The sequence below is a fragment of the Diplotaxodon limnothrissa genome, linkage group LG3 (genome assembly GCF_057381915.1).
Source record: "Diplotaxodon limnothrissa isolate DT_005_m linkage group LG3, D_limnothrissa_male_GT1.1, whole genome shotgun sequence".
Lineage (NCBI taxonomy): Eukaryota > Metazoa > Chordata > Actinopteri > Cichliformes > Cichlidae > Diplotaxodon > Diplotaxodon limnothrissa.
This window is the reverse complement of record NC_140598.1, coordinates 29,672,164-29,684,028: the sequence shown is the minus strand read 5'-3', so window position 1 is coordinate 29,684,028 and position 11,865 is coordinate 29,672,164. Positions and strand designations below refer to the sequence as shown.

The window sequence follows — 11,865 nt, the reverse complement described above, 5'->3', positions numbered from 1 at the left end:
TGGAGGAGATGAGGTCTCAAAAGCTTAGGTCTCAGGTGGAAATGTCTGGTTGATCTCCTGTAGCATTTAAGGTCAAAGGTCACATTAAAACTGTCAGGCACTGCTAAAACTAATGCTCCACTGCTACCACCTGCTGGCTGTTATCATGCAGTGACTGATGCCTCTATCCATTTACACTTACCGGCCACTTTATTAGGTATACACGTCACATAGTCTCTGTAGATTTGTCCATAAGGGGGCTCACCTGCTCCACCACATACTGGTCTGTTGGACTGATATCTGGTCCAGTCATCTAATTTCAGATGATTTGAGCTTTAAGGCATGGTGTATCATCTTGCTGGAAATGGCTCACACAAGATGGCTGACTACACTGATGGACACTGTAGTCATGAAGGGATAGACATGGTCATTAACAATACTCAGATATGCTGCAGTGTTTAAATGACCCTCAGGTGGTACTAAGTGGCTCAAAGTGCGGCAGTAAAAATGTCCCCACACCATTACACCACCACCAGCCTTAAGAAGAATGGATTCATACTTTGGTGTTGTTTACACCATATTCCGATCCTTCCATTGGAATGTTGCATATTCCAATTTTGTGAAGTTTTGATGAACTCATAGTTTTAAGCCCTTTAGTCAGAAAGGAATTTTCTAATACTGGACTGAGCATACTGGACTGCTTGGGTTACAGTGTAACTGAAAGCTGCTATACAAACTGCTACTAAAAAAAATTATGATGCTGTGTGTTTTTATGCATATTTTCTGAAACTATTTTATAAATGACATCCCTACATAGTTAAAAATGGTAGCTACCTACCAGTGTATTTGTAAAGAAAGGGCAAACCCTCAATCAGATGAAGAGGGCAGGCTTTGCTATATATCGCTGACAAAAAGAAAAGCTCAAATGAGTGAGAAGGACGATGAAGGAAACATCTGTGCTGTGTCTGCTCTGTAAGTAGAATCTCTGTGTTTGTTTGCATTCTTGTACTTTGACTGTCTGCTCTCCTGATAACTGATGATGGAGGAGAAGACATGAAAAACAAATCAGGCTGAATTCAAGGTAAAAACAGCAGGCAGTGAAAATCTCAAATCATTCAACTCATTACATGAACACAGCTGGACGGTGGACATGTGACTTTATTGTGTTAATTAAAAGTATCTATGTATGTATTTATGAGTTTGTATATACTCACAATAGAGCCAAACTTTATTGAAGCATGTTGCATCAATGCGAGTTTGTGCGTTTTTCAGCTGTTTGTGTGGAGTTGTTCTTTATGTTCACCTCAAATCCACCTGAGTGTCAATTTCTCTTTAGTTCTGATCTCACTGCTGAGCTGCACAACAAGCCAAGGTCAGTAACCTTCTTCTGTCACAGTTGTAACAGTTTGAGCAATTAAAAGATTTTAATTTATTTATTTATTTATTTTCATTTCAACCCTCACAGCTCGTCTGACTGTGAGTCCCAGCAGCTCTCAGTTCTTTAAAGGAGCCTTTGTGTCTCTGAGCTGTGAGGAGGACGACAGCTCTGCTGGATGGACTCTGAGGAGAAACACAAGTAAACGACACAGGACTCAGTGTGGAGCTGGAAAATCAGAGGGTTCTTCCTGTAACATCAGCTTCATCATCCCACTCGACAGTGGAGTTTACTGGTGTGAGTCCAGAGAGGGTCCCATCAGTAACATGGTTAACCTGACAGTCACTGGTAAGCTGAGTGTGTGGAGTTAGTGTTGATGAAGCTGTGTGTAAATGGATGAAATGCTGTAGTTTGTCTCTGTGTTGAGGTGGATCAGTGATCCTGCAGAGTCCTGTCCTCCCTGTGATGGAGGGAGATGACGTCACTCTGCTCTGTGAAACAAAGACCACTCCCTCCAACCTCCCAGCTGCTTTCTATAAAGATGGCTCCCTCATCAGGAAGCAGCCTACAGGTCACATGACCATCCAGCATGTTTCCAGGTCTGATGAAGGCCTCTACAAGTGTGACATCAGCGGTCATGGAGAGTCTCCATCCAGCTGGATCACTGTCACAGGTGACACACTCACCTGTCTGTGTTTCTGCAGGTTTCAACATTCACAATGTGACGACAACTTAATGACTGTGTTTGCTTTGTTTTAGACAAACACACCACCACACCTCCACCTACATCCACACCTCCACCTACGTCAGGATCGATCCCAACATCCTCATCTGCTTATGGCTCCTCTCCTGTTCTTGCTGTAGTGGTACTTGCTGGATTAGTCTGTTTTGTGGTTTTGCTGGTGTTTCTGGTTCTGCTGGTGATACGATGTGTTCGTTGGAAACCTGAAGGTGAGACTCAAACATCTGGATTTTGCATGTATGCCTTTATTTTGCAGAATAATCAAAAAATTTCTACCAGTCATTATATACTTTTGTATTTACATTTTGTGCAGATTTTGTCATCTCTATGTTTGTGTTATTTTTACGGATAATAGTTACAGAGATGTAGTTTCAGACCGATTAAAGCTTATATAAAGTGTCAAACTGTCAACTGTCATGTAATTTTTATAAAATGGGAATATTTTGGGACATCCATCCATCCATCCATCCATCCATCCATCCATCCATTCATTCACTTCCGCTTATCCCTTTCAGGGTCACGGGGGGCACTGGAGTCTATCCCAGCTATCTTAGGGCGAGAGGCGGGGTACACCCTGGACAGGCCGCCAGTCTGTCACAGGGCCAACACACAGGGACAGACAATCATGCGCGCTCACATTCACTCACGGATTCACACCTTTGGGCAATTAGATTTTTCAATTACCCAAGCACCGTGGTTAGCACTGTTGCCTCACATCAAGAAGGTCTTGAGTTTAATTCCACCATTAGGCTGGGGTCTTTCTGTGTGGAGTTGGACTTCCTCCCACAGTCCAAAGACATGAACTTAGTGGGTTAGGTATTTTGGGACATATTTAGGGAAATATTGTGAGGAATTTTAGAACTATACAGTATAATTTGTAGCTGTTTGGAAAGCAAGTACTTAAAAATGAGTTGAGCTGGACATATTATGAGAGAATAAGAATTCTGGATAGAAATCTATTGGAGCTTTGGTCAGATATATTACCTGCACTGATGTCCTCTGTATGCCTTTTGATATGCAGAGAATGACCCAGCTGCAATCTACTCGGGAACGAGATCTGAAGATGTCAGTTATGGACAAATCATCATCAAAGATAAGAGCAAAAACTTGCAGATAAGAGGTACACCTGGTCTTCTTTCCTTTTTGTCATGGTTCAGTTCTAGAGCCAGAGCTGTGAACCTTTGTCTTGCAGTTAATTAATGCAGGAACTGTTGCTCACCTAATTTAACTAACTGCTTAGTAAACTTTCATTAATTGTGATTCTACTGAGTCTTCTCTTCCTAGCACTACACTCTTCTATATTGCATCCACTTATCCACTTCAGGGTTGTTGGGCGTTCAGTTGGTTCAGTTTTAGTTCTATAGTACCAAACCACAACAACAGCCATCTCAAGTCCCTTTAAACTGTAATGTAAACATTGCACAATAATACAGAGAAAACCTCAACAATTAAACAAACTTCTTTGAGCAAGCTCTTGGTGGCAGTGTGAAGGGAAAAACCCTTTCAAGAGCAAGAACTCTCCAGCAGAACCAGGCTCAGGGAGGAGCAGCCATCTGCTGCAACCAGTTAGGAGTTTGGAGAGACTTCTCTGGTGTTGTACTTTGAATCTGTTTGAGCCACACTTCTATTTTGAGGATTACATCGTTTAATCACTGACACCAATTTTGACTTTCCACACCTGCTCAAGTCTTTCCTAAAGGTGTACTTTCCATTTTTCATTTCTCTATTTTCTTGTGCTCCTTCTTCCTGATGTTGCTGTCTGCTGGGGTTGCCACATCTATCACAACTGCAGTCTTCTGCTCCTTGTCAACCACCACATAAAGCTTGATGTCATCTATGTACTGAACAGGAGATCCAATCCCAAGTCTACATTTTCATCTGCTCTTATTGATGAGCTGGTCCAGAGGGTTGAGGTCCATTCAGAACAGCAGTAGGGAGAGTGCATCACTTTGGTATATTCCAGACTTGACGTTGACTTGTGTGATTGCGCAACACAAGCTTTTAGCTTGATGAGTTTGTTGATGTCTTGAGATGTGTGTAAGGAGGAAAAGACCTTTAATACAATGACTCATTTTCAAAGTTCTGCATGTAAAACCACAGCAGCTACTTCCTGTTTTTGACTCCAGCTTACTGTAGTTTTAAACTGATAAAAACTCTCACCATGGCCTGTCCTCGTTGTAGAACGTTTTTGCTTTGCACTCTGTGCAGAAGTGTGTCAGCCTGCATGGAAATATGATGGCATCTTTGTGGTCGTTCAATTATCTTTTTCACGGATATACTCTCGACTCTTTTTGGTTTCGGGGGTGGGGGAGATGCAGTGTCACCTCAGAGGTAAAAACTAATAAAAGAAATCTGAAACTGTTCATAAAAGCCATTAAACAACATTATCATTATGCTGCATAAAACAATATTTAATAACCATTAGTGTTAAAATATAAATTACTGTTATACAGTTGAGCTGGATCACTTTCTGCACAATAAAAATATTGCAATTGCTGTAGGCACAAGTCTACTCAGAGATGAGGATAGTAGACATCAATTGTTATATCATCATCAATGGCAAGGAAAAATAACCTAAGTGGTGCATCAGCTTTAGTCTCCAACGAGAGGTTTTGTGCTTGATGGTTAAAGAAAGTGAATCCTCAAAATTATGATTATCAAGTGAATTATTTTGGGAAACCATGATAGAAACTAATTCCCACAAAATATAGTGCACTATATTGCATTGCATGCACTATATTGCCAAAAGGATTCAGTCACCCATCCAAATCACTTAGGCCATGGGTCAGGCTCGAACCCAAGCCAGCTGCTCTCAGCCATGCACCATGTGGTGATCTGGAAAGCCTAGTGAGCCAAACCGAGCCTCACACTCATCTGTCTGTTAACTTCACACACAAGTGTGGGTTTGACAGTTGCTATGAGAACGGTACTTCCCTGACTGCATTGTGCCAAGTGTAAAGTTTGATAGAGGGGGGATTATGAGGGGGGTTGTTTTTTAGGAGTTGGGCTTGCCCCTTTAGTTCTAGTGAAAGAAACTCCCAATGCTTCAGCATCCTGAGACAATTTGTACATGTACAAAGTAAGGTAAACATAGATATGGATGAGTGAGATTGGTGTGGAAGAACTTGACTGGCCTGTGCTGAGTCCTGACTTCAACACAATGTTATACCTTTGGGAATAACAGCGGAGACTGTGAGCCAGGCCTTCGCTTCCAACATCAGTGCCTGATGTCAGAAATGCACTTCTTGAAGAATGGTAAAATTTCCCATGAAAGCACTCCTAAGCCCTGCTGGAAACCTTCCTGGAGGATGTAAAGCTGTTTTAACTTTAAAGGGTGACCAAACATCATATTAAATCCTATGGATTCAAGTTCACATATGTGTAAATGCAGATAAGCGAATCAAAATTAGCCCCACGTGTGTCTGCTGTCTGATTTTGGTACAAACACATGTTTTTAGCTGGATGAACAGAGAAAATCTGAACAGACCAAACATTCTTCACTGTGTGTTCTCAGCCCCTCAAACCTGTTCTTTAATACAGACTCATTTTCAAACATCGGCATGTAACCACAGCAGCTATTTCCTGTTGTTGACTCCAGTTTACTGTACTCTGAAACTGATAAGAGTTTTTACCACAGTATGGCCTAGTTTTGAAACAGGTTTGCTTTGTGCTCTGTGCAGAGACATTTTGGAAGTCAGAGGGCTTCAGAGTGTGGTTCATGTAGAGTTGAAATACTTCAGAAGTTTTATAGCAGACAGCTAGAATATGTAAATACAAGGTAACAAACAGTAGCGGTTTTAGATACGGGCGACACGGGCGGTTGCCCGGGGCGGCATCACGGGCATCGGCAAAAAAAAAAAAAAAAATGCTCGTACTCATGCTGCCCCGACGTCAGCCAGCGCATATTGGGAATGGCATAGGCACCGATCGGTTTTCTATCGCCGATCGCGAGTAAGGGCGCCCTCCGTTTGCGAGGTGCGCCTGCTGCTTGCGGAACAGGGAGGAGAGGGCGGGATGGCGGGAGATTCCCTGAACGGCTGGAGCAGCATCTAATAATCAGCTCGCAAAATAAAACAAAATAAAAACAAACTAACAAACACGTAAACATCAGACATTATGATACAGACTTATAATTTGCACCGATGTTTTTTCGAAATTCTGTACATGAAAAGTGAGCGCGAGAGCCCTCGGTGCGCCTGCTCACTGCTGAAGTCAAAGTAAACTTTATTGTCATCTCCGCTACATACAGTCCAGTATAGAGAGACGAGGCTCCAGTTAAGTGCAAGTAAACAAACAATAAATATAAGAAGAGTAAGAGGATAAATATACGCTTTAGGACTCGGGGTAAAGGGATCAATAACAATTTAAAATTTACAGTTTGATGATTTAAAGTCTCACACACAACCCGTCGAAAGGGGAGGGGCCGGCTGCTTCCAAATAGAGCACATTTCATTTATAATGATGTAAATCTAAGCCCATTATGTACTCACGATCTGAATCCTGGGTTGTGTGAAATCTCAGAAATAAACCCTAGACAAAGTGAATCTGTGAACTAAGGTGTAGGTCTATTAGGTTATGCTGTGGTGATCTTTGGGTTGAGGGATGGGTGTTCATACTGGAGTGCAAAATTAAAACCAAGATGGACAAGAAAAGTTCAAAGCCATCAGGTGCTCAGTTTAGAAAAAAGTGAAAAGAAGAGGAGGAGAAACGAGCAAAAGATACAGCAGATGTGTGATTGGATAATGGCAGGTCATCCTGAAACAATCAGAATCAGAATACTTTATTAATCCCTAAGGAAATTATGTGGGTTACAGTTGCTCCAAGAAGAAATAAAAATAGTAACAGTAACAGACTAAACTCCAAACAATACAATATGTTACAGATTTTAATATTAATTAGTCATTGTCAATTGTTGATTTGTCCTGTTCTCGTTGTATGATGAATTATGATGGCTGTTTGGTAGCCGTTTGCATACTATGCATACTCTCCCTCTCTTCATATGTGTGTCTGTGTACAACAGTTTTATGTTAATGTTCAGTCCTTAATATGTGTTGTCTGTGTGTGTGTGTGTGTGGGGGGGGTAAATAGTTTGTATACCACAGAGAGGTGCATGCACTTAGGTCAGGGTATTTTTATTTATAAGCCAAATGCAAACCTCGTCTGCCTTCTCTAGGTATTTTAAAGTAGTCATTCATTTGTTTGAACATTAAATGCTAATAAATCAAGCCCGCTAATCAGTCAGACCCTTATATGTATTTCCATACACTAGGATAATATTATGACAGCTGTTGAGTGAAATAACTCACTATGACACATCATGGAAACAGTTATTAGATGGGATATATTAAGGAGCAAGTGAACATTTTCTCCTCAAAGCTGATGTGTTAGAACAGAAAAAAGTGGCCAAGTGTAAAACTTTGAGGGAGTTGTACAAAGGCCACATTGTGATTGCTAAATGACTGAATCTCACAAAACTAAAGTTATTGTCAGGTGCTCAAGGTCTGCAGTGGTCTGTATCTATCACATCTGGTCCAAGGAAGGAAAATAGTGAACCAGTGACAGGGTCGTGGGTGGTCAAGGCTCACTGATGCATGTAGGGAGCAAAGTGTGGCTTCTGTTGTCCAATCCAAAACATAAGCTACTCTACCTCAAAGTGCCAAACAATCTAATGCTGCCTTTGGTGTAAAGGTGTCAAAATATAGAGAGCATCACAGTTTGTTTTGTACCCGGCAGTGCAATGGGCATATGAGCCTCAGACGAATGGAAGAAGAAGGGCTGGTGCTACGTTCCCCTAAAAGGTCCAGGGGATGAAGGAAAGCAACAAAAGGTCTCCAGGTTGAAAAAAGGAGATAGGGAGGCACAATTGTTAAATTAAAGGGTTAACGTTCCTGTTACTAAATAAACTAAAAGAGACGGACAAGCTGCTATCATCTTTTAAAGAAAGAAAACAACAAAACCCAGGTGTTGGTCAACAAACTGAAAAGTAAATCACAAAAAGCTGAGTCCCACCTTGCAAGTTACGGGGTTTAAAAAATCTGTTGTTAACATCTTGGTCCCAGATAAACCAGCACACTTTCAGGGGCCTAGTGGAGTCCATCACTCGATAGCTCAGGACTGTTTTGAGAAGAAAATGGAGTTCAACACAGTGTCAGATTAACTATATGTTGTGCACAGACCCCTGTAATCTCTATGTGTTTTATTAAGCAGAGAGTGATCCAGCTTCAGTCTACTCAGCAGTGAGCATAGAAGACATCACTTGTGGATATCATCAGACTACAGGACAAGAGGTAAAGAAAAGAGGTAAAGTTGCCCTTTACTTTAAACTTTGAACAAAGCCAAGCTAGCCTCACAACCTGTTTTATGATGCTAAGCTGAGCTAACTATGTCCTGAGTCCGTATCAAACTTCTCTGCTGTCTTTTAGAAAGACATCAGTTTATTTAGAGCTACATGGGCAGCAGAATGTAGTTAATGATTGACTCAAAGCGATAGATACCAGACAACAAGCCCCAGTTTTGAGATGATACTTAAGGGCACAACTCCGTATGATATTTTTTCTTATTTCATAGAAACTGTGTAATTTATGTCCTATATAATATAATTTAAGGAGTCGTTTTAATTTCATTCTTGCTGATGTCATGGAGATACTCATACTCCATACTCCACTACTCATTCAGCAAAAAACTATTACTTTCATAATAGTTAGACGCCCTTAAAGTACATCGGTGATTTCTAAATGTAATATTTTCCAATCAGTACCAATTTCTAATACATTGGTACATACAGAAGATAAACAGATAAACATATCAGAGCTCAAAAAACACAAATTTAATCTTTGTTAAAAATGCAACCAAGTCAATATTACACTCATTTGAAGTCTCAGAATTTAAAGGCAAAATGTTTTTGTTCAGCACAAATTAAGTTGGACTACTACTACTTGGACTCTTGATTATTTTAGGTTCTGTGATTTAGTGTTTGTATTGCTAGTTTCCTTAGTTATTCCTTAGTTATTTTCTAGTCCTTTGGTTTTGTCACTGTGCCTTCCTTGCGTTCCATGTGTTACGTCTAGCGTCTAGGTTTCTATGTTCATGTATTTCCTGTTTTCCTTTGACATTCCCGTGCCTTCAGTTTTGCTCTCCTTTCCATCTCGTTATCTACGATTTGTCTCACCTGTGTTCCCCTCCTGTTTCCATTTTCCTCATTACCCTCTGTGTGTATATATATTGTGTGTTTCCCTTTGTTTCTCATTGGGTCGTCTGTGTTTCCCCTGCCATTACTTCCGATGTAGTTTCAGGTTTCTTGTTTAGCTTTTCCAGATTAGGGTTTTCTTTGTTTATCTCAGTGCCCTATTGCCTTATTTTCGCCTTTTGTTAATACCCACTTCATCTCTGTGTGTCTGTATTTTGGTCCACATTCACCTCACTCCAAACCATCGTCTTTGGCATATATGACAGTTAAAATAATAATCTTCAAATATAGTCTTAAATTTTGAATTGGAAAATCACTCTTACTGCTAGCTAGTGTACCCCTAGTGCTTGTCCAGAGAACTGTGTGTAGTGACAAATCACTCCTTATAAAATAAGGGACTATTTGAAAGAAAGCAGGTGCATGAAATAAAACTGAGTTTTAACCCTAGACAGATGTTAAGAGGTTAACAAAGCTCCATTCAAACCTCAAATGATGCTGCTTGGCCTGCCTGTATGTCAGGGTGGAGAGAAGAGAGAGAAAGAAAAGCAGAAAGGAACAAATGTTTTGATGTAATTTAATGTTTTGTAATTTTTGTAATTTTTGTAATTTTTATAATGTAATAATGTAATAATAATAATGTAATAATGTAATTTTTTATTTTTTATTCCTATTTATTCTATTTATCCCCTTTGTATATTTTATTTATATTTGTCTCTGTATTTATATATGTGTGTGTGTGTGTGTATATATATATATATATATATATATATATATATATATATATATATATATATATATAACAATTCTGTAACTGTAACTTCGGTCATTGCTGTGCTTTTTGGAAGTCGAATTTCCCAGAGGAACCCACCCGAGGGATTAATAAAGTTCTATCTTATCTTATCTTATGTAGTTCCAGGTTTAAAATTTGTGAATTTAGTGGACGTCTCAAGAAATAGTTAAACAGTGAAAAGTATGAAAGCTTAGTGATTTGTAGCTGAGCTGGTTCCCATAAAGTGTGAATCTACACTGTGTGCATCACAGACATATCAATGGAGATTGGAGGTCTTGATTGAGCTTGCAATCATGTTTCCTGTTGTTTGAACTGTGCATGTTTGTGTTCAGACTTTAAACCAGAGCCAGACGTTGTCGAAGCTTCACTGAAGTAGTCCACCAGTCCAACCACTGACATTCCCTACTGGTCTCCCCATCACCTCAAAAAACAATCTTCTTTTTTAATGGAATTTTTAAAAGTCTGTGTAAATTCTCAGTTATGAATATCATGGTAGTCTAAGGAGCTTGAAAACAGACCGCAACTGCTTTATTTAATTTTTTAGTTTTGTTTTTTATGATGTTTCACCTCTCATTCACGAGGATTCTTCAGTTCTAAAACTACAAGATTGAGAGTTTCAGGAATCCCGGGAAGGCAATCTGTCACTGTAGGTCCGCATAGTAGTGGGTCAATGACCACCTCCTAAGGAAAAGCCTGTACCTGGGATGCTCAATTTTTTTGATGAAGCTGAAACATCTTCAAAAAAACTTAAACTTAAAGTCCACACGCCTTTTATTCAAGCTCCTCTATTGTTGTTTATATGTATTCAGTAAATTTACTGTTACTTACTGTATATTTTATTCATATGTTATTTATTTCTATTCGATCCTGTTCTTGTTCCCACAGCAGCTATCTGGTAAATAAAACTTTGCTCTCGTTTGTATTTTTCGTGTTGTTGTGTCAGTTTTAATGATTGTGTGTGATGGGAAATTGTCTTGTTCCAGTTTGGTTGTAGCTAACTGATACATGCCTGACTTTGGTGGAGAAAACAAACAGTAAGCATTGAACTACAGACTAAAAACACCAGCAACACCACTAGAAGATCTTGCATTCATCCTATATCCTCACATTTGTTCTTTTAGAATTTCTATTATATTATGTTAAATAAAAATATTAATTTAGTTTAAATGGGGACATCTAGTGGAGAGAGCAGCATGGTGGCCCGGTGGTTAGCACTCACACTAAGAAGGCTTCATAGATACATATAACTGAGCATCAGCATAAAAGTTAAACTGTTTGCAGTCATTTACTATAATATTGACTAGGAAGCATGTACAATATATAAAGAAAGAAAAAGTACTGATTCAAATAACTAAAAATAACTAAAAATCTTTACATGTTTACACTAAAATGTCACAAAGTCAGGGATAGCAGTTGTGTTGAGCATGCTGGAGCACACCCTAGTGGATACTGGAGGATCTCTATATACACTGGTACTAATTCAAAAACCCTTATTGTGTATTTAAGGGGAGTGTGTAAGGACTTAGAGTTTGTAAAAGAACATATGACAACATATGAATCAGCCCTCTGCTATTACATCAATCTAAGTGGCAAAATTAGGTGACTATGTGCACAAGTTGAGAGATGATGACTTGTGTAAGGGAAAATCTCTTCAAATGGACAGCTAACCACATTTTCCAGACATATTCTGGCCACTTAATTCTCATCATGAATTCTTGTCCAGTTGTTCTTTTGCATGATAAACAGATTCATATATTATAGGAGGAAAGGATTTCTTAGTATCCAACATGATA

At 39.4% G+C, this 11,865-nt stretch overlaps 1 protein-coding gene across 1 annotated transcript; it reads left to right on the top strand.

Moving 5' to 3' along the window:
* Positions 1-920: 920 nt before the first annotated feature.
* LOC146635285 (Fc receptor-like protein 1) lies at positions 921-10,448 on the top strand. Its single transcript, XM_085345731.1, has 7 exons — positions 921-951; positions 1,316-1,351; positions 1,445-1,702; positions 1,782-2,027; positions 2,114-2,305; positions 3,118-3,216; positions 10,405-10,448. Exons 1-7 carry the CDS (start codon positions 921-923, stop codon positions 10,446-10,448), a joined length of 906 nt encoding a protein of 301 aa, XP_085201857.1.
* Positions 10,449-11,865: the final 1,417 nt, after the last annotated feature.